General features: G+C 34.3%; 1 protein-coding gene across 7 annotated transcripts in view; it reads left to right on the top strand.

The window, feature by feature from the left end:
• Positions 1-23,072, top strand: part of VAD1 (GRAM domain family protein) — a 34,915-nt gene extending 11,843 nt beyond the window's left edge. The window contains exons 6-18 of one of the 7 annotated variants that reach the window (XM_090317730.1): positions 494-595; positions 1,528-1,616; positions 1,707-1,882; positions 2,760-2,800; positions 2,931-3,018; positions 3,126-3,212; positions 3,319-3,373; positions 7,950-8,016; positions 8,915-9,017; positions 15,763-15,824; positions 15,908-15,938; positions 16,051-16,346; positions 22,514-23,072. In XM_090317730.1, coding sequence (XP_090173856.1) covers positions 494-595; positions 1,528-1,616; positions 1,707-1,882; positions 2,760-2,800; positions 2,931-3,018; positions 3,126-3,212; positions 3,319-3,373; positions 7,950-8,016; positions 8,915-9,017; positions 15,763-15,824; positions 15,908-15,938; positions 16,051-16,346; positions 22,514-22,747 — 1,431 coding nt within the window. In that variant the 3' untranslated portion in view covers positions 22,748-23,072. Of the gene's footprint in view, positions 1-493; positions 596-1,527; positions 1,617-1,703; positions 1,883-2,759; positions 2,801-2,930; positions 3,019-3,125; positions 3,213-3,318; positions 3,374-7,949; positions 8,083-8,914; positions 9,018-15,762; positions 15,825-15,907; positions 15,948-16,050; positions 16,347-22,513 lie in introns of all 7 variants that reach the window. The other 6 variants (XM_039018470.2, XM_039018461.2, XM_090317714.1 and 3 more) reach the window with 6 other exon arrangements.
• Positions 23,073-23,846: the final 774 nt, after the last annotated feature.

The raw sequence follows: 23,846 nt of genomic DNA, 5'->3' as shown, positions 1-23,846 counted from the left end.
TTTAAATTATGCTGATTTACAATTTAATAACACGTTTTTTTTGTTTCCTAAATCTACTTTCAAAATAAATATTAACGACAAAATAAAAATTAGTTTCCATAACACCTTTTGTTTTTTGTTTTCCTAAAGTTGCCTAAGGTTTCATGAATATATTGAAAGAGAGAAACTAAACTACCTTACAAAAAAAAAAAAAGGGGAAAAAGAGATAAGAAAAGAAAAAAATAAAGAAAAAGTAAACTAAGACAATATTTATGAGCATATATTAGTAGCTTAGTTTTTAAAAATAAAAACCTATAAATAAAATCACTCCATCTCAAGTAAGTTATTAGTCTATTTAGTCCTAAAGCGTTGAGGTTTGTGTCTATTTAGTCTTTTAAAAGTGATCAACAAGTCCTTAAAGTCATTTCAATTCTGTGTCTGATAGGTCCATGAACTTTCAATTATAGTATATTAACTAGCATAAATAACTTATTTTGCTTTTTTACTTTTGCAGTACTTCTTTGCATCTTTTCTATCTCGTGATGAGGCCTTTAATCTCATTAATGATGGCTGGTTACAACATGCTAAAGGTACCGAAGCAATTATGACAAAACAGGTGAAGAACTGTAAATTGAATGTTTTGTTTGTAACAGCGGTATTGTTTGAGTTGTAATGCAAGCTAAGTTTTACCTTAGATTGCTAGTTCATATATAGAGAAATGCATGGAAAGTTATCAACTTTTTGGATGGACAGTCACATTACTTTGACATATGGCATGGCATAACTCAATATAGGCATATCCTGGTGTATTTAATCATGCCCAGATGATTGAAGTTTCAGGCAATAAATTTTCAACATGTTCCTGCTTATGTTAAGTGGGCTTTGGGACCAAAATGTATTTTGAGATTGATAAGGCTCTATATCTGGATTTCCCTTTCTTGATGGCTTTATTTATTTGCATGTGTGCTTCTCGTACAGATGGCCTATATGCACGTGCATGTATGCATGGATGCAGACATATATTTATTTATTTATTTTTTTCATGTTATGGATGTGTGAGCTTGCTTCTTGCAACACGTTCACAAAATTTCATTTGCTGTATTTATGCATAAACTATTAGATTTATTAGATGATATGATATTAGATTTGCCTTCACCCATTGGCTTAAGCTTTTGGGTCAATTGGTGATTTAAGATGGTATCGGAGCCCATAAAGTCCAAATAGGTATTCGGTCCAATAAAAAGAAATTGTGACCCAGGTGAACCCAAAAGCGGCACCATCTTGAAGTGGCATGTTGAAAATCCCACATTAGAAAAATCAAGGGACCTCACACTTTTTATTAGATAGATGGGTTTTACTCCTCTCATTGCCAATTGGATTTGAGATGGAACCCCATGTTATCTAATAAGATTTGTTTAGAGTTGTCAATGTCTACCTAAGATATCAGTGATAACTATGGAAAAAAGAACCCAACTGAAAGAGTGGATACATTCTTTTTCTGCTTTTGTTTGTCTCTCTTATGTATTAAAAGTTTAACTTTTGTGTTAGAAATCAATAAATGAATCTAGCAGACAAGAAATTGGTATCCTCGGTGTTGAGAAGGCCAAGGAGCTGGATCCTTCAGATTCTTCTGACAGGTATTTTTTTTTCACCTTTATCTATGTCGTTTTCCTGCACTCTTTGCTGATTGACTTACTAGATTATTAAATCATCTTGTGTGTAAGGAGTATGAGTACTCCTATTCTTAATGTTTCTATGGTTCAAGCTAATGTTGAAGAGGAAAATGCGCTACCAGCAGAACCTATCGATGCCATTCAGGAATCAGAGCCAATTCTTGACACTCATGGTTCAACTTCAAGAAAGACATTGACGTGGAAGCCAGAAGACACAGATGCTCCCAAGGGTGGGTTTGCAGAATTTCTTCTCTCTTTTCTTTCCTTTCAGATTAAGGAGTTAGCCTACAGTTCTTGACTAGTGCAGTCCAAGAATATCTCATGTCATTCTTTCTACCTTTAAGCTCACCATTGGCCTTTGACAGGGGATGCAGAAATTAGTTTAAAAAAATCATAATAACGTTATTCTTAGTTTAATTGTTAGTAACATTATTCTTGGTTTAATTGTTAGTTTATAAAGGCATCTTATTATTATATTTTTTTTCTATTGAGGAACTAAGCATTTATTATGACAAACGAAAGAAAACAAATAGGCAATTCAAGAAAAAGAAACCCATTGCAAAGGGGCCTATTAAAAAGAGACACCCTAATAATTGCAAAAAAGGGGATTTAGTGGTAAAGAATAAGAGATGAAGGATAGTTACAAAAATCCTTAGATACTGACATCCAAACAGAGGCATGAAACCTGACCAAAGCTCACACTCAAGACTTTTGGCCCCCTAAGGTTTTTCTGTTCCTCTCTAGCTAATTGTTGCACAAAGTAATAAAGAAAGCTGTGCCCTAAAGGATCCCACCCTTATCTCAAAACTGCAGATGGGACAACGCCTCTCCTCTCATTGACCGACAAAAATCAATGTTGCACCAAAGAAATGCGTAAGGTCTAAAAAACGGTTCTCAAAATCAAATACCCAAATTGACAATGTCATAGTACATGATCTAGGTTCTCTAAGTATATGGGATCAAATGATGTGCTTCTATTTTGCATCTTTTAAGGGTGCTTTTATTTATTATTTTAGTGGCTTACTTTGCGTTGGCTTTTCCTTCAACTGTTATAACAAGTGAAATTCCGGTCCTGAATGCATGATCTGGTTTGATTTTGAAATGCAGTACCAGATTATTATACCCAAGTTGCAGAATCAAAGTTTCTGGTACAGTTGTTTTTTCTTTGATGAGTTTGACATGTAATGTTTACTTCAAATTGGGATTCTCTAAATTCACAGTTTCTTTGCAATTATTAATCAGTTCTGATCAGAAAAGTTGGTTCAAATTGAATGGCAGATAAAGGTGGAAGATTTCTTTAGTTTCTATTTTTCCGACAATGCAGTTGATTTTGTTTCTTCATATCATGAAAAATGTGGAGATAAAGGTGGGGTGTTGGATATATGCGATGTAGAAATCCTTTTTGACTTGTTCTAACTAATGGTACATTGTATGTACTCTGAATTAATTATTTGGTCGGTGATACTTTTCCAGAGTTTAAATGTTCTCTGTGGCGCCACGATGACATGTTTGGGCATACACGTGATATATCATTTCAACATCCGATAAAAATATATTTTGGTTCGCTTTTCATCCATTTAAGAGAGCATCTTACCCCTTTTTCCGTTCTTTTTATTTTAGATATATTTTCTTTTAATGATATTACTATTTTTACATGGCTATAAAGGTGCAAAGTATGGTGGCTGCCTGGAGATTCAGAAATTTCGAGTTTATCGAGACAGGTTTGATAACTTGCTTCTTAATGACTATATTATTTTGTTGGTCTTATCCCTCTCTAGTCACACATTCTTTCTTGACAGTTTTGTTTCTCCATTTCTGTTTTTTTTTTTTTTCCTGGTGTGCGTTGTGAATTTCTCATAACATATGAAAACTCGTGTCAAAGCTTTTAGGGAGTGTAGTAAATTCAAAATTGGTATGCCCGGTTCTATATTTCTAGTCAGGATATTAAAAAAGGGAAATACTAATTTAGCATATAAGGGAATGTAAACGAAACAAGATACTTAGAAACTCTAAATAAAAGTGAAAAGATTAACCCTAGAAGAATATTTTAAATGCCTAAAATAATGTTATCCTTCCAAAACAAGGTTAAAAAAAACTAAAATAGTGTAAGTAATTCTGTTTCCTCGTCCAATTTAGAGTGTTGGAGGAGTGTTTGGACTTAGGAGTGCAAGAAAGAAAAGGGAAATAAGCTTGCAATTGAGATATACTTATTTGGAGGAGTGATAGGTGATGCAAGGTATGTTTCGGAAATAAGTTTGAGATGTGGAATAGGATGAAAGGGCATTCAGTTTTTATACCAGAGTTTATTGTTTATTGGGAAAAAAATTAAATATCAGGATTTATGTGATAATGATTTTGTTATTCATAAAAGGTTCATGCTTTCGTTTTTTGTTTGTTTTGTAATTTACTTCTAAAAATGTTTTTATAACATAGCCTTAATTTTAAAACTAACAAAAGTGTAGTTTTCAAGGATCTAATTTTAGTTTTCTGAAACTTGACTAAAATTTGTTTTGAAAAACGAAACAGTCTCTTCGTTAAGATAATAAAATGAGACAAAGTTCAATATACAGGAAGGAAACAACGAGCAACAAAAACTAACGATCAAGAGGTGCACCCGGACATCTCAACTAGGTTGACATCCCCTTAGCACCTTCATCATATCCAAATCATCTTAAAGAACAAACAAATACGACCAAATATCCGATGAACAGATTACACCTCAGCCAATAGAATAAACTAATGACAAATGAACAATGCCACAAAACTTAATCTACCAGCAGTACACAAAACATCCAAAAATACTACTAAAGACCGTGATACAGTGTACTTCTAAGAAGCTGGAGAAATGAAGGCCGGCCAGTTTAAGCACAATTCTTGAATTGAAAAATCTGAAAAATGTTTGGATAGTGTGCACCAGGACGAGGCGTTATAAGAACGTTGTTAAAAATGAGAAACTAAACAAAGAAATGGTTTGTAAACTAGCCAAATTTTTAAAGAGAGGGAACTCTAAAATAGAAACTTTATTAAAGCCGGCACTTGTTGCTATTTTTAGTGGAATAGAATTTACTATTATTCTAAACATGGATTCGTAAGCAGTCTAAAAGTTCTCAATGTTGAACAAACATTAGGTTTTCGATGAAATCTCAATTTTCAGGATGGTTCCAAACATAATTAAGACGTTTTTTCCTCTTTTCGGATGGTAAATATTTCTCAGAACATGGAGTGTGAATCAAACCCATGTTTTCAATCTGCTAGCTCGACTTCCTGTCCAGTCTGCCTTTGAAGCCTAGTTCCCATTTCCTTCGTGTAAGTTCAATTCCTTTTGAATCACTTTTCTAGTAATCGGTAATGTAATAAAGGCAATTGACGAGGGATATTCAAAGCATCTAGGAAGAAAGGACGAGCGGTTACTCTAGCAGCGGATACGTTCTAAACCAATTCTTTCACTATTCTATCACCCCCGGTTCACTTCACTCCCTAAAGGCGGATTAAGACTAATGCTACTCTCGGGAGGCAAGGAAAGAGATATTCAATCAACCAAGCAAAGAACCACTACCACAGTCTTCACCAAGACAACAGGAAGGAAGAGAGTCAAGGGCAGGGTAAGAGCTGCCCTTGACTCTCTCAGTTAGGAGAATGTCATTTTGCTAGGAAGACGATCTGACGCAGAGGCTTTTCGACCAGTTACCTGCTCGGAGAATAGTCTAAGAAGACTCAACTGCCAGAAGAGGTTTCAAAGTTAAGAAAGGTAAAGATTCATCCCTGGTTCTTGTTCGAGAATCCGCAGCAATAGATGAGACTGTTGGGATTGAGCTTTCCTTTTTGGAAGCTCGCTCTAGTCTGGTAGTAGTGAGTGTAGCTTACTTTCCGTAGTGTGCTATTGATCTCAAGCTCTGGTAAGCCTTAGGGAATAGGCAAGCGGTGTGCTTTAAGAGTCAAAAAGGAATTCATCTTAAAATTTTCCTTCTCATCAAAAATAAAGAAGAGAGTTTTCAAGGTGTTAAGAATCGATTGAAGCATCCCTGGACTTCTACTCGATAGAGTGATCGAATCGGGCGCTATGGACTTCAAAGCCTCGAGGGTTGTAGGGCACAAGGGGATCTTGAATCAATTCCCTCTTTTCCAGTATTTAGACAAGCGGTTCGAGTCAAGTGCCAGTTATAGAACTAATTGTTGGCAAGAGTCACAAATAAGAAGTAAACGACTTGATCTCTTCTGGAAAGTGACTTTGACCAAACAGAGTCTCCTTCCGTATAAGGGGCTCTCGTAGCGCTTAGTGTAGTAAGGGCCTTCTGCTTTTTTTTTTCATCGTCACTATCTGCTTTATAGTCGAATCTGGAGAATATGAACTCATCACATTCTTCTTTTTGGTATGTTATTATGAGCTGCTCTGGTGCTCAATCTTGGGTCTTAGGTGTGGGTCGGATCATGATAAACCACCTTGGTTTGGACTGCTTATTGGAATAAATGAAAAAAAAAAAAGTAAAAAAGGACTTTGGGGCAATGGGTTTAAATCTCATGGTGGCCACTTGTCTACATATTAAATCCTGTGAATTTTTTTTTTTGAAAAGGAAACAAATCTCTTCATTGAAATAATGAAAAGAGGGAAAGAGGCTAATGTTCAAAGTGCAATAAACATAGGTAAGAAGAACTAGTATAAAATATCAAAGATAACCAACAAACTTCAAAATATTACGAAGAGAAAATAAAAGTGTTCCAATTTAAATAAATATCTTGGATTGAATAATCTGCAAAGAGCTTAGAAAGCGTGCACCAGGATGACGCTTTAAGGCGAGCAGAATTCAAATGATCCATCCATGGAAGTGATTTTTCTTGGAAAGTATGGCGATTCATTTCGAACCATATTTCAGAGTAAATCCTATGAGTTTTGACATGACTATGTTTTATGGTCTAACAATTGTCTCTTGAGACTAATCCAGTTGTGTCCAAGTGGTTCCAAATGTCACCTTTGCTTCTAACATACTTACTACGAATCGCTGTTGACGCTTCAAAACTTTCAATAAGAAACATCCTTTCACTCGTGAAAAGTTTTAAAGTACGAGGATAAAATATCTTCTCCAAGCATTCAGGGGTTACAGAAAAGCATTCCGATTGACAAAAATAAGAAGTTACAATTGCAAAATTGGTTGTTGACCACCAAGTCAAAGCTTTTCCATTCTCCATGAAGTTGTCATTTACTAGTGTCCTGGTAAATTCTGTCTTTCCCTCTAACCAAAAATCATAACATATTGCTTTGATAATATAACAAGTTACATGTGTTAAACCTCCAATTCAAAAGGTTTATTCAAGGAAGTGCAAAACTGGAAATGTGGCTGTTTCTGACATTTAGAAGTATTAGTTTTAGTTAGTTTCTTTGTTTGAGTATTTTTTTTAACTATCAAGTTATAACTCCTTTAGTCAGTTAAGTTTGTTTTGATGTTTTGTTTATATGTTGTGTTTTTCTCGAGAAATGTGGAGAGATTGATGACCCTCTCAAACAGGTCATTTAGAGATGAGTTGTTTATTGTATTCTCTTTGTGATTTTTTTTTTTTAATAGAGAAGGGATTCTCATCAATATGCATGTCCAGTTTGATTATGAGAAAACTTAAAACAGACATTTTAAAATATGTGAATATTTTCTCATATTGAATCTTATTATTATTCCAGTACCGTGTAGCTAGCTTCCTGTAAACTCTGTTATTGGCACAAATCATGATGGTTTGAAACAATAACATTTAACTAGAAACTTCATGATTAGCAGAGGACGATGGTTGATCTCTTCTAGTTAAGTGGTATAATGGATGATATTTTAGATTGGCTATCTTAGATCTCATACAGGAGTTTTTAATGGAATAAGTAGATTCTAGAGCGCCACTTACTATGTGGAGTTTGCATCTTTTGCATTTTATTAGTAAATCATTAGTTGTTAAAAAAGAAAATTTATGCAGCCTCTTTAGTAAATCCTGTCGATTGGTATGGGTCTCGTCTCAGCCAAGCTAGATATGGTTTGTAACCGTAGTGTATTGCTCATTCTTTTCTTAGTTTCTAACTTTTGGGTAAGGTAAGGCACAGGCCCACAGGGTCTATCTTTTTTATTATTACGCTGATATGCGGTTGCTCTTGGACTAATACATCTCAAGTTTCTGGTACTTAGATAATATTTCTAACTAATTAGCAAGTTATTTATTTATTTTTTATTATTTTATTATTATTATTATCTTTTTAAATTATTCAAGCCTGCTTCCTGTCATCCAACGCCTTCTCCAGTTAGTTTAACTCTCTGCTCATTTTCTCAGTCATTTGGTCATCGAGGTAACACAAGAAGTTAGTGAGGTTCCATATTCAGATTATTTTCGTGTTGAGGTATTAATCAGTACCATTCGGTTCCATTTGGTCCATTTGGTGGCAGTTATCCCTATACTATTTTTGGTAATAATTTCCAATCGTGGAATATCAGTATATGTTTCTAGTAGTGCTATGTCTATATCAAAGCTACAACTGGTCTTAAATTGTCCCCCATCTACTATCTTATAAGTTTGTCTTCTCTGAGAAACGTCATTCACTAGCTCAGGAAACTCTAGATCTGTCATTAACTTTATAAAACAGCTTCTATTTTTGAAGAATCAACGCTCCAAACATGTCTTTTAGAAGGTTGAACATTAAAATTGTGTAAAATATTTATTTCCGAAGACAATTTAGAACAGTTAAAAGGTCTGAGAAACTTTGAAATTCTTTTTGGTGTTCTTCTCTTGAATCCAAACGGAGGGTTAATCATGATTATTTATTTTGATGAATCAAACGTTAATAATGATCTAATTAAATTCAAACATATTAAAATTGAATTCAAATATTCTAATTTCTTTAATCTAATTGTACTAAAAGTTAAATCTAGTCAGCATTTATATACTCGGGAAACTTAAGATTATATGTTAATTTTCAAGAACAATTTAAATATTGCAACCAAATATATATCATTATTTTAGAAGATTATTTTTAAGAACTCTGTTCCTCCTTTTCTGACCACAAAGAAGGTACATTATCTCTTTTTGTTCTGCTCAAAAAAAAAAAAAAAAAAAAACTCTTTTTGGTCCCTCCAACGTTTCTATCATCATTATTGGGACTTGAAATTGTTATTGAATCTAGATCAAGAGTACCCACATTTCTAATTATATAAGACAATCATTTCTCAGCTTTCCTATGTAATTTGCAAGTGTTTTTCTCGTTATTTTTCATTGTTATTATGTGTCTGCATAAATTTTAGGCACACTGGGAGGTGAAGAAAGATGTCGATGATGAATCAAATAATTGCTGCATCTTGAGGGTATATGTGAATGTGGCGTTTTCGAAAAGAACGGTTTGGAAAGGTATGTTTTTACGTACGAACATTGCCTTGGAATCATAGTTCCCTAACTAAAAAAGAAGAAGATTCTAGTGCTTTAGTTTGGGAGAACCATACATTTTTGGTCTTCAAAGATTCACTTAGATTGCATTCGGTTTCTGAGTTTTCAAACTAGACATTTAGTTCTTGAGATTTTTGATAATCTTGCTATGATTAATGCTGATTGGACATTTCTTTATTATTATTTTTGGCTGATTTGACATAAATTATATTTACTAAGTTGCGAAGGTGGCTAAAATAATATATCTATTATTATTAATGTTGATATGGAAAATCTTAAAAAAAAAAAAAAAAAAAAATTATATATATATATATATATATTTCCTCTCAAATATCTTCTCTCTCTGGTGTATAGAATTAGGGTAAATTAGGGTTTCTTAGTCAATTCCTTAATTGATTAAGATTGGGATTATTAGTTTACTTGGTTGATTGATTGATTGATTGATTTTTTTTTTTTAATTGATAAGAAACAATTTCATTGATGTATGAAATGTCCAATAGACGTATAAAAGATCTCTATGATAGGAAATACATAAGATGGGTCTTGTATTGTATTGATAATTTGCGACAAGAAAATCTAAACTGTGATCTTAAGAGGTTGGTAATCTTACACCAAAAAAATAGTATTATAAATATAAGAGTCGAAAATATCCTTGGATGACTTCGATTTGTCATTGAAGATGCGAGAATTTATTTCTTCCTAAATCTTCGATAAAATCAGCGATAATTCCTTGATTCATTTAGATAAGGATTAGTTTCCTCAGTTTATGAGGATTAGGATTAGGATTAGTTTTTTTTGATTAATTGAGATTAGAATTAGTTTACTTTCCAATACTCTAAAAATAGAGAGATTTTTTAGAGAGATTGTCTTGTATTGTATTGATAACTTTTGATTCATAATATATATATATATATTTAAAGAATTTTTTTTTTATTAAAATAATGGAAAAGAGACTAAAGCTCAAGATACAAAAAATATAAAAATGACAAATTCTTTTACAAGAAAGTGTAAGATTTACGCAGAAAACTAAAACAATCCAAATAAAATAAGGGAAGACAAAACTCCAAGTGATCCTAAACTAAAAAACAGTAAAGCAGCTAATCTTCAAAGGCTTGGAGGGTTCTTCCAAAACAAAACTCCTCAAGGTAATCTATCTCCGTAAGTGAACAAAACAATGGAGGAAAATCTTCTAAAATCTCCAACCAAACTGAAAACCATTGACCTTGATTGAGCTATCAAACACCCACTGAATGTGAAAAATGTTGAAGCAACGCCCAAAAATACTGCACCCACTGAAATACTCACTGAAAGGCTTCGAAAGATGCTTCAATCGAGTAACTTTTGATGATGAAAGACTGAAGAAGATTAACAAAACAACTTAAAAATCGTATCCAACTCCTCAGTTAAGTTCTAATTTGTGCTGACTAAGGCTTAATCTCTTTCATCTATAATCCTGACTTCGATTTTATTATTGGAAGTTTCTCTTCTTTATCTTTTATGCTATAGCAGTCGTCTCGATCAATGTTAATTGTCGTCAGAGGAAGACATAGAAACTATTTGCGACGCTAATCGCAAGAGGAAACTTCGTGAGTTGCTCGTTGCCGAACAACGTACATCTAATTAGGGGAAACCCTTTAAATTCTAGAAAGAGAAAAAGGGAAGAAACTGATCAAGGAAGATGCCAATCGAAAATTATAGCAACTGGAATAGGCAAGAAAGTCAGATTTACTCCAGAAAACAGTGCTGGAATTTAGACTCAAGTGATTTAGAAGAAGAATTCTAAATAATTTCGCTCACGCTTAATTTTAGCAAAGAACGTATTATTATCCACATTGGAATTTTGATTTTAGTAATTCTATCGATTTCGATGAAGATTTTAATGCAGTTTGGGATGGAGTAACAAAATGATATTATCAAGAAAGAACCTGACGATCTATTCAAACAATCAACGTAAGAATTGAGAGTTAGATGATTCAGAAAATGATTTAGAGTGAAAAAATTAAAAATTGGATGAAGATTTTAATGACGGCTGAAGCTTAAAGATGAAACTCAAGCAAGCCAATTTGAAGGGGAGACCAATCGCACGAAGAAGAGAAGTCATGCAATGAAGGAGAAGAAGAAGAAGGGACAAACAAAACAAATTCAATCGAGAACAAAGATGGATGCGACACGACCAAAGACAAAGGTGAATTCAAATTATTATTAAATAAAGTTACAGGAGTCAAAGAGGGGGAAGAATCAATCGAAACTTTGTGTTATCACGTGTAACGAGAAGGATGAAAACATGTTCGTAGGAAAAAGTTGTGCGATTATTTTCCGCCTATTACTTGCGTGACTCGAGCCAAAGATTTCAAGGTTCCCATGCAAATTTCTCAACGTTATAGAGGAGGAAGAAAAAATGAAGAAATTTGTGTTATTGGAAGACAAAGAAGTCGAGAAGGAAGAAATTGGAACCTTCGGTCTCACCAACATGATGAGTCTTTTCCCCAAACCCCACGCAACTCAACCTCTAACTAGTTTCCTTCATTTTGGCCCCACGATCCGCACAACTTGACCCAACTTTGGCTCTCTTCATTCTTTTTTTTTTCATTAATCCAACCAAGCACAAATACAAACCAATCATGCCCAAACTTTTTACGAAATTAACTCAACACATTTTCAACGTTGTTCAACCGAGTAGTTTTTTTCCTAAAGCCACACTATCATTTGAGTTCAATTGGCTTGGAAGATGAATTTCTTTTACGTCTAACAACATATTTTGATGTCAAGGATGTTTATTATTATTATTTGTATTCTTCATTTTCTTTTCAAAACTCGAGTAGAGTTTTTTTTGGAGGGACAAAATGTAGTAGGATTAGGGTAAATCAGAATATCTTGGTCAAATCCTTAATTTATTAGGATTAGATTAGTTACCTTGATTGATTAGAGTAAATATTAATTTCTTTAGTTTATTAAGATTATGATTAATTTCTCTAATTAATTAAGATCAAGATTAATTTGCTTTCTAATTCTCCATGAATAGAGAGATTGCCTTCTTATATCAATAACTTTTGATTCTTAATAAAGATTTTCATTTTATTATTAGAGGTTTCTCTCCTTTTATCTTTAGGCTACATCATTCCACCCCCAACTACCACCTACGAAACTCTAAGAGGGTGTTTGGAGCAAGTATTATCATAAGACTATAATAACCATGTTTTGTTACAGTAAATACTATTTCTTCAAAATAACCAGTTAACTTCAGTCAACACTATTTCAAAATCCCATTTGCTACAACATTTACTATTTGCTATCGTTTTTAGTATTTTACATTCATTACTTTTTTTATTTTTTGTTACAATTTTTACTATTTTTTTTCTCAAATTAAAATAATTTATACTTCAAACACATTATTATAACTCAAACTAAAATAATGTACACCCTAAATACACCTTATTAAAACTCAACTATAATAATCTAAGATTATAATAACAAACTCCCCAAAAAGGAAAATGAAGAAGATGATCTTGAAGTTATTCTAACGAAACAAATGTGGCAATTAATAGAATTTAGGCTTTTTCTTTCTTCCGAAAAACTTTGTTGATGATGAGGTTTTTGTGGAGCACAATGAATGAATTGCACAAAGAAGAGTTTGATTTGCCTTTTTGATCACCAAACGTTTCAAATTTGGCATAGAGCATCGGATTATTCCAGATGTTGAGCGCACATAGAGATGTCGAACTAGGTCGAAGGAGGAACCTAGGACCAAGTGCAGCCCTTGGTGACAAAACCGATGTTGACTACGATAGTGGAGCTTTGTTCTAGATCTAGAGATGGCGTTCCAGATAACTATTTTTGGCTAGATTTGATTCGTGTTACTCATTCAAGATCTAGAATGAGTTGGAAATTGGGGGTTCTTCAGGGTGGAGGTCAGAGAAGACAGGTAATTCATCGTATTGTTGTTGCGAAGTTGGGACGTATCAGAGCTGGAAGTGAGAGGAATGGTTCATCAGAGAGCAGTGGTGGCAGTCGACTGCAGGGACCCTCTAAATGGCCAAATGTCGATGTCAGACACCAACACGTCCTGACACGCCGACACGCCAGCTGATATGTCGATTATTTTCTTATTAAAATCTGTATATCCGACACGGCAGGACATGGCCAGATACGGCTTCAGACACCTCCGGCCTCCTGGACACGGAAAACAACCCTTCTTTTTCTTCTTTGGCTTCTTCGACTTCTTCTTCAAGAAGAAAGGCCGAGAAGAAAATAAAAATAAGAAAAATAAGAACCAGATGGGAAAAAAGAACATGAAAAAGGAGATGACTCGGGAGGAGAAGAAAAATGGATAGAAGAAGGGGAAAGGATGTATGAAAAGAAGAAGTAAAGAAAAATAAAAAATAAAAAAAAAAGGAAAAAAGAAAGGAGGACATATGAAAAGGCAAGACTGTATTTCTAGAGGCATTAAATGACTGCATGCAAACTGCCACTGCATGCTGTCAAATTTGGCAGCATTCTTCCTCCAATCGATGATACTTGTTTCGCTAATTTTTAACATATTTTTGTTCCTTTTTGTTTAAAATATTAAATATTTTTGTTAATATTTTTATAGTTCTTAAACTTTCATAGAAGTAATAATTTAATTTCTGAATTTTGTTTTGTAACGATTTAGTATCTGAATTTACAAATTTGTAACAATTTAATCTATAAACTTTAGTATGTAACAATTTAGTTCTTATACTTTAAAATTTATAACAATTTAGTTCTTATTATAGAAACTATTATTAAGTTTAATGAGATTTCTTATATAAATAAACCGTTAAACTAATTAGAGACTCAATTTTTATAAAGTACAAAGTCTACATCATAAAATAATAAAAATTGACACTTAATTTTGATATATTTATTTATGTTAGGGAAATTGTTAGGAATTTAAAAATACAAGGACTAAATTGTTATATACAAAAGTTCAAGAATTAAATTGTTACAAAATTGAAAGTACATGGAATAAATCGTTACAAACCAAAGTTCAGGGACTAAATTGTTAATTTTATGAAAGTTAAGGGACCAAAAGTATCTTCAACCTATCTTTATTTATAAAAAATTCAAGATTTTATTTATTTATTAAAATTTGTAATGGTTATGTATAATATGTTTTCATTATTTTATTTATTCTGTTTTTTTTTTCCTTTTCTTAAATCTATTTCTGCTTTTATTTCTCTCTTTGTTTTTTTCCTCTTCTTAAATATATTTCTGTTTTTACGTGGTATGGCTTATGATGTTGAATTGTTAGTCATCTTATCTATTGTATTTTCATGAATTGTACTGTTGTTATTTTGATGTTTTTGAAGGTAATATTTCACAAGATGTTTATATGCCCAACATACATTTATATTTGGAAAAAAGAATATATAATGTGTCCCCGACATGTCGTGTCCTATTTTTTGGAAAATTGGCGTGTCGCCGTGTTGGTGTCATGTTGTATTTATGTTGCGTGTTGTGTGCCTGTGCTTCTTAGGTGGTAGTATTGGTGGGGAAAAAGAGAGATGAGAGAGAAATTTTTTTAATATTTCATATTGAAAAAAATCATAAATAAAATTTGCCACATTAGCTACTTAATTAACATAAAATTAGTAAATTTGATGCCAAATCGACCTAATAATAATAATAATAATAATAATAATAATAATAATAATAATAATAATAATAATAATGCCCAATCAACACTAGGTAACATAAAATTGACTGTAAAAACCAAGTGTTAATAATTGGGACCCGGAGCAAGATTATCCCAAACCACATGGTCTAAATTGTTGAATTTGAAAACTCCGAGATCAAAATGCAACCTAAGTAAAATATCAGGGATGAAAAAAATATTTTTCTCTTGATTTTGTGATTTGTATCGTATGGTGATTAGGTCGTTGATTTTCTAGATAAGTAGTTAGAGCTATGCGTTGTTGCAAAATAATCTCATGAAAAATGGAAAAAATTAGTAAAAGATATGGAATGTTAGAGCACTATATAAACCTGGAAATTTTCAATAAAAAATGAGAAACAGATACTATCAAGGATGAAGGCAGAAATTCAGTGTGGAAAATCTTGATAATTTAGATTTGATCTTTTATCATTCTCGTTCATATTTATATTCAGGACAGTCAGTTAAAGTTCTTTTGTATCGAGATAGTGGAAATATAGCTAATTTTGTAATATATGTCGCGCCATTTTGATTATTAAAGAACTTAAGAGTTGAATAACTTAAAAGGAAAAAGGAACTAAAGAATTGGATACTAAAGACTTGGAGAGTTCATGATATCTCTTTGAAGCTGAAGAAGCAAAAAATTAAAGAGAGGAATCCTATAACAAAAAAATATTCGGCAGATCTGATTAAAGAAACTGTCTTCTTTGTTGGAAATGAGTTTGATGTCCAAACGGCAGTCATTGTTTATGCGGTACTGCGCATCACAGCAGACATAAAAAAGTTTTGAAGCATGCTAACTGTTCTTATATATATACAAAAAGGCCTATTGAAAAAACATGCTAACTATTAGTTTTTCTTTTAATTTTTATTAGAAGTCTGGGCATTCAAATTCCTGTTTGTTTAATTTCCAAAAAAAAAAAAAAAAAAAAAAAAACTTCTAATCCGTGGAGCATATAGTAATTTCTTATTTGAGTGAATGGTTTTCAGAATATGATTCCGATTTAGTGTGGCGTTTTGTGGATTGTCATGCAGGGAAAATAGTGCAATCTACTCTTGAAGAATGCCGAGAGGCCTATGGAATGTGGATTCAGATGGTATCTTCTTTTCCTTTACAAATTTGGCAAGTATTAATCAAAGTTAAAGTGCTTTCAAAAGAGCTGGTATGAAATTTTTTCAGGCAAAGGAATTGTTGAAGCAGAAACTTAAAGGTTCTGAAGGTCCAAATGCTATATAATTTTACTTTTCATCTAAACACGATGTTATGTTCAAATCATGCAATTTCATGACCTCAAACTTTCTGGTTACTGATTTACCATACAGAGGGAACAAGTGGTAGTACATCGCAGAGTGGTAAAGATCATCATATTGAAGAAGAAATAAATAATAGCAAATCATTGGAAAAGTCAAATGAGAAGAATGACCAAAGAAGAGTAACTGAATCACAATATTCCACCGATGTTGATCAACAAGCTGAAAACCTTACTCAAGGAGTGGATTCTACTTCAGCTGCTTCTTGGTTAAGAGTTTACATGAAGAAGCTTTGGTCTGTGTTACGAAGTCAAAATTATCTTCCTCTTGCCCTAGTTATCACTTTTGCTGTGATTTTTCTAATGCAGGTATGCTATTTCTTTTACAACTTATCTGCCATGGTGTTGAGATCAGTACACCCATATGTTCATTTATCCGTGGATTTGCATCAGTGTGGCTTGTTTGAATCATGTTAGCTAGGCCATGAATATGATTTCTCATATGATATCTTTCGGGCACTTGGCATCTATTTTATTATTTTTGATCGTCTAGTTTTGCAACAAATCTTTGATGGTATCTCTGCATTGACCCCGGCTTTTTCTCTTTTTTCTTTTTGGTCTCTCTCACACAGATACTTCTTCTGCTACCGCCAGATTTTAATTCGATTAAATTACTCGATTTACTTGCTAAAAATGCTGAAAATCCGTTATTGACCTATGATGGAAAACAAGATGCCAAACTCAATCGACTCTGGTCCCTTCTCAGTTCTCAGCATATCTCTTTCTTTCCCAATTCCATTCAGTTCTTATTTATCATTAGTTAACCTTGCGTTTTTCAGCCAACTCATGTACGGATTTCGAGCCTCTTCTTTGTCTCTAAATGTATTATTTATAGTTAATATATTTATCATTTATATTTTATTTGAATTTCAGGTCTAATACTTATTGTGTAGGATAGAAGCTACGTTATCCATTTATGCTTCCTGTTAGTAGTCTAAAACTTGTAAATACTGTTATATGGCGGCAGTTGTGTACACTTGATAGATTGTCCAACTTTCACGCCAACTTTGTCCATTTGAGCGAAACATATATCAGATGATACAGTTAGTTAACTCAAGTGCAAGTCTACTTTTGGTTGCTTTGAATTAGTCCAAGTGCTAGTTTCTAGGATTGTTGTTAAGTGCCAATATTTGGAGTTAATTGCTAATTTTGTGGAGTTACGTTAGTAAAGACTAGAGTTTGTTATCCACTAGGCTATTTTTTAGCATGTAGCATTAGCATTTATAGTGAGAAGTGATTGAACAAAAATACACTTCCTCAGTTCTCTTCTTTCTCTCTAATAAGAGTAACAGATACATTCATCCAAATTGGTTCATAATCTATAAGGTAAGATGATGTTGAGTAATAGTTATGTTGGGACGGGCAGGCATTATAATATTTTTAACTAAACTGGCCTGGGCAAAATGTGAATGTATCCAAATTTGAGCAAGCAAGGCAGGACTGTTTTTTTGGTTGGTCTGAACAAATCAAGATTGGTCAGCCTAGTTGGTTGGGTAGGATATGTTCTGTTCCCCCTCGTTAAGGCATGCTTCTTTCATCTCTTAAATATTTTGTTCTAGGAATAGAGGCTCATCTCCTTAGGTTTCTATTTCCATCATCGTCTTCTGCAGCCTGCAGACATTTTGAGGGTTGTAGAGGTTGAGTCTCAGACCCCAATAATCGAAGCACTTGACATGGTGGGAGGGCCATATCCAACGGGCAAAGAGCTTGCTCAAGACTAACTAGAGGTTAGCCGAGACAAACACCCAAGGCAACGTGGCCATGTGGGCTGGCACATCACGATGTAGGGCACGACATGGGTAGACGGCCCACGCCCCGTGCTTAGAGGTTAGCACGGGAACTCAGTGCGTAGGAAGCGCACATGAGGGTGCTAAAGATTGCACTAAAGCTGGGGTGAGTAGAGCACGCTCGCAGGTGCACGCCAAGCCACGAACGCTATAGGGTGCGTGCGAGGGCTTGGCCCAGACTGGGCAGCGGCTTAAGATGAATAGCACTGGGCGCGCACACGCTAGGCTAACGTATGAGCGTTCTTCTAGGCGCGCGCCATGCAACTGAGTGACAGACACGCATGCACAATTCTGGCGTAGGAGGTGCAATCTTGACGCTCATCTGGCAAACTCGGGCAACGTGCACACAATTGCACACCAAAGTGACCTGAGGCACTTATAAGACCCTCAAGGCAGTCTGTTGACCACTTAACCGGCATGCACACGTCATGGGAAGTGGATGTTGATTATTTCCTTTTTTGTGAAGTTCTCCATTGTATTTATTGTATTATAATTGTTGTATTTTATTGTTTCCTTATTTGTAATTGGGTGTTTCTTCTATTTAAGAAACCCTTTCCTCCTAAGAGAAATAAGAGAAAATAATATTTTTTAGCATGGTATCAGAGCTGCGAATGTTTTAAAACCCTAAAAACCCCACCCTAATTTTTCGAAAACCTAAAAAACCCTAGCTTTTGCCATTGCCGCTGATCGATCTCAGTTCGTTTGCCATCCGGTCACTTGAAGCTTCACTGGACGTCGCTCTCAACCGCTGATCGATTGGATCTCCGCCAGCTCACACCCTAGCCGAGTGTTTCGTATCCCAGCGCTCGTTTGGTTGCGATTTTTGTGTTTCGACACTTGTCCCCAGGTTGTCATTGCTGGCCGACCTAGTCTGCTCGCCGTTCACCACTTCCATCGCTCAATGTCGCCCCCTGCTGCCGTCCGCAGGTGTCTCATCACCTCGTTGGTTTGTTTAGCCTTCGTTTGGTTTTTTCCCTTCTAGATCTATTGGTTTTGTTTTTGGGTCTTTGTTTCTTTAGCAATATGTCAGACACTAAAGCATCTATCGCTAAAGTTTTCGACATTCGTATCCATTCAACCGGTCCCACTGTCCAAATAATCACCATTCGACTTCATGGGGATAATTTTCTTTGTTGGTCCCAAAGTGTTTAGATGTATATTCGTGGACAAGGGAAGAACGGTTACATCACGGGAGAAAAAACTGCCCCTAGCCTAAATGACCCTTTATTCGCTGGGTGGGACGTTGAAAACTCCATGGTTTCGTATATTCCATGGTTGAAGACATCAGCTGCAACTACATGTATTACTACCAAGGAATTATGGGATAATGTAATTCAGATGTATTATGATTTGGGCAACCAGTCACAAGTGTTTGAGTTGAATCTTAAGTTGGGTGATATACGACGAGGAGCTAACTCAATAACACAATATTTTCACTCCTTAAAAAGGATTTGGCAAGATCTTGACCTCTTTGATATGTATGAGTGGAAGTCTACAGAGAACCAAAAGCATATAAGAAAACTGTTGAAGATGGTCATATTTGCAAATTCCTTGTCGGCCTCAATGTTAAGTTTGATGAAGGTAGAGATAGGATACTTGGAAAACTACTCTTCCAACTGTTAATGATGTTTTTTCTAAAGTTTGTAGAGAAGAAAACTGCATGAATGTTTTGATTGGCCTCATTATCAACTTGATGTTAAGAATGCCTTTCTCAGTGGGGACCTTGAAGAAGATGTATTTATGGACTTGCCACCTAGTTTTGAGGTGGAACTTGGGGTTAACAAAGTGTGCTAGTTAAACAAACCATTATACGACCTTAAACAATCTCCTAGAGCATGGTTTAAACGTTTTGGATTCAGTCAAAGTCAAGTTGATCATACCATGTTCTATAAACATACTGGAAGTGGCAAAGTTGTTGTTTTGATAGTGTATGTTGATGATATCATACTTATAGGTAATGACGAGATAGGACTGGGAACTTTAAAGTATTTCCTAGGCGTGGAGTTTGCCAAGTCTAAAAGTGGCATTTTTGTCAACCAAAGGAAGTATATTCTTGACCTACTGAACGAGACAGGTTTACTTGATTGCAAGATAGCAGAAACTCGCATTGAGCAAAATTTAAAATTGGTAGCTACGACTGAAAAAGAGGTAAAAAAAAAAGAAAAGTACCAGAGACTTGTGGGGAGACTCATATACCTCTCTCACACACATCACATCCTGACATCGCTTTTATAGTTAGTATGGCAAGTCAGTTCATGCATGCTCTCGAGTCGATTCACTTTGAAGCAGTTTATAGAATCTTGAGATATTTGAAAGATACTCCAGGAAAAGGTATATTATTTAACATGCATAACCACCTATATATTGAGGTTTACACTGATGTTGATTGGGCAAACAGTACGACTGATAGAAGATCCACTTCAGATTATTGCTCTTTTGTTTGAGGAAATCGAGTTACTTGGCAAAGTAAGAAACAAAGTGTGATTGCTAGAAGTAGTGCTGAAGCAGAATTTAAGGCAAGGCATTAGCACATGGTATTTGTGAGGGCATATGGATAAAAAGACTATCGGAAGAATTGAAATTCTCTCAGGCAATCATATGCATTTATTGTGATAACAATTCAGCAATTTCCATTGCCCACAATCCAATCTTGCATGATAGGATGAAATATATTGATGTTGATAAACACTTTATAAAGAAGAAGATTGATGCAGAATAATATGTATTCCCCTACCTTCCAACAACAGAGCAAATTGTAAATGTGTTAACATTCCAAATTGGCAATTCAACAAGTTGATTGATAAGCTGGCCGTGAAATAATATCTTCAAACTAGCTTGAGGGGGAGTATTGATTATTTTATTTTATTTTTTTTGTGAAATTCTCCATTGTATTTATCGTATTATAATTGCTGTATTTTATTCTTTTCTTATTTGTAATTGGTTGTTTTCTTCTATTTAAGAAACCCTTTCCTCCTAAGAGAAATAAGAAAAAATAATATTTTCCAGTAGTGGATACAAGGTTGGAGAACTCCAAGGAAGTGGACTCCTACTATTTTAGGTGATGGATGAAGGCTCCTACAACATATGGTAGTGGTCCTAAAAATAAGCAAGTGGGACGTGGAGGCTATAATTAGGGAAAGAAGTGGGCATGTCCCTCCTAAAATATAGGAGATCATGGGACATGGGTGAGTGACCCTAAAGTCAGGGGTAGTGAGAGGTTAACTCCACTAGGGCCACTCCCCCACATTATCCGGCTAATTATCCTCCTCCCATGCAAGAACACCTTTACACCTTCACACACAAGTGAATAATCTCTCCCTCATTACTTTATTCTCTCTAGAGTTAATGTGGTCTTATAAGAGCTTTGCTCTTTGTTTTGTAAATTGTGGTTTTGATAATAAAGAGTTATATTTCCACAATCCCATGTCTGTTCTCTCTTCCCTCCATAAATTATGAGTTTGGCCAACGGCCATATTGGGTTAGTGAGCCTTCGAGAAAAATCTTTGGGGTGTATTTGGGTCCAGAACTTCAGGCTGACTAAACAACCTCCTTAGGCCGCATGGGAAACTTGCGAAAAACTTCATAACATGCTTCCGCCCCATGACACTGAGTATCTGCAATGGCCAGAGAAGAGAATGTATAAGGGAAAAAGTAGTTAACCAAATTGATAGGGACACAGTTTCGTTGAGATTATTACAGGAACGTTGAGAAAACGTCAATATTGACACAGGTTTAGGAAAGTTTTGGAATCGCATTTTGAAGTCTTCAAAGACCAAGAAGATCCTATTGCGTATCTTCATCCATATTAGATCAGGATATCTTCTCTGTTGTAGTTGAATTCAAATTCCTGAATATTGAAATAAATTTTCAATTATTTGAATGTATTAGGAAATATGTAATATTTTAATTATTAGCTGATAAAGACACCTTTCAAGTTAGGTATTGATGTTGAAGAAATGTTGAAAGGCAGTGTAAATTGTTCTTGCTTGCATGTGTATTGATTATTGAATATTATATAAGCAATAGGTGGTATCGATGCATAGTCTATCTTATTTTTGTAAGGTTAAAAAATACCTTTGGTCCCTAAACTTTCATGAAAGTAACAATTTAGTCCATGAACTTTGGTTTATAACGAGTTAGTCCCTAAATTTTAAATTTTGTAACAATTTAGTCCCTAGATTTTAGTATATAATGATTTAGTCATTGTACTTTTAAATTCGTACCAATTTAGTCCCTTATGTAAACAAATTGATTAAAATTAGATGTCAATGTTTATTATTTTATGAGTAGACTTTGTATTTTATAAAAAATATCGAGTCTTCTAATTAGTTTATTGGTTTATATATCTTTACACTAATTTCTACAATAGGGACTAAATTATTACAAATCTTAAAGTACAAGGACTAAGTTGTTACATAGTAAAGTTAAAGGACCAAATTGTTACAAAATTAAAAGTTCAAGGACTAAATTGTTACAAACTAAAGTTGAAGACTAAACTGTTACTTTTTTGAAATAAGAACTAAAAATGATTTTTAACCTTTTTGTAATGTTGAGGTTGCGGGTTATCTACCACTAGATTGTATCTTAGGGTCCTTTGCTCAATTTGTTTGCCACTTCATTTCACTTGCTTCTTTGCCTGGAACTGGACATAAAGTAATTGACGAATAATTATGTTGTTTCCGATTGCAGTTGAGCATAGTATTGTTATTATCCAGACCCCAACACATCCATGTGAGTTCTCCCGACTACGGAAGGGGTCTAAAATTTAGTGGTGGAAGATCTTCTGATGCTACAGCGTGGTTGGAAAAGCGAATGCACCACCTTAAGGATGAGATGTACATGGTTGAGGCTCGGCTAGAGATGATGCGACGTGAGCATGCCCAATTAAAAGCACAGCTAACAGAGCTTGAGGAATTAAGTTGAAAGGTTTTCTTCTTCTTATTATTATTATTTTCAATTTCTCATTGAGATTAATTGGTATACGGTTCATCTATGGAAACATCATCGATTTGTATGATTATTTCAATGATTGGATATGATATAACAAAGGGGAAGGGGAAACCAAGAATTGAAATATGTAAACCAAAATGATTATTGGTCGATGAACCATGGCAAGAAGTTGGATTAGGTGTGATACAAGATGAAATGTCCTCCAAAATTTGAGTTTACTATCAAGTCTTCAGCATGAGTACTCTGAAGACATTATGTTTAGATGTTCCTGTACAATAAATACAAGTATTGACTTCAATCTACGAATAATACGACATAGAAGTGAGAGAACTGAATTTTTTATCTCGACCATCTATGGCCTCATTATGGAGGCTGTATCCCTAAAAGAAGCTTTGCAATCCGTAGTCTGGAAACCTGAAAAAAGACATTAAAATTTCATGTTGAAACACGAGAGTATCAAAACCATTTTCCTAAGGAGTAGAGAAGTTGGATGGTAGGGTATTGGACCTTCTCTTCTTGTTGATGGTGGGGAAGGAAAATTTTGAAATTCCAACTTTGAAGGTGAAAAGGAAAGATACGATGAACTTGTTTTATTATTATTATTATTATTATTATTATTCCTTAATGGAATCCAAATGTCCATAGAAAAAGGAATCCCACCCTACAAAATACAAACGTAGGAAAAGAATCGTCCAAAAGTGCCGCAATTTTTCCAATCATTTGGATATTATTTTGGGGTGAAAAAAAGAGCCACCGTCCTCGGAAGCAAGGCTTCGATTGATACTGCTGAATAAAGCATGCGCATGCAGTTTGACAATGATTGGAGATAAAGAAGCAATAACACTGATTGATTGATTTATTGTGGAATTCCTAAAAACAACGTTTGGTTGAAACTTGAAAGTATTGTTTCATGTTAATCACATTATTTATTATATTGCTCTCTCTTGCATGAGATTTTGAGAGTACCACTTTTCGTTACTTCAAGTTCAACCCTAATTAGGAGAGCCCCTATGCTCTAATCTCAAAATTAATGCTTACCAATCTCAATAAATTTTCAACTTTTCATCTTCTA

Source organism: Benincasa hispida, chromosome 1 (genome assembly GCF_027475165.1).
Source record: "Benincasa hispida cultivar pf3 chromosome 1, pf3_genome.v1.1, whole genome shotgun sequence".
Taxonomy (NCBI): Eukaryota; Viridiplantae; Streptophyta; class Magnoliopsida; order Cucurbitales; family Cucurbitaceae; genus Benincasa; species Benincasa hispida.
Note: the sequence above shows the minus strand (reverse complement) of the source record. Positions and strands in the feature narration are given on the sequence as shown.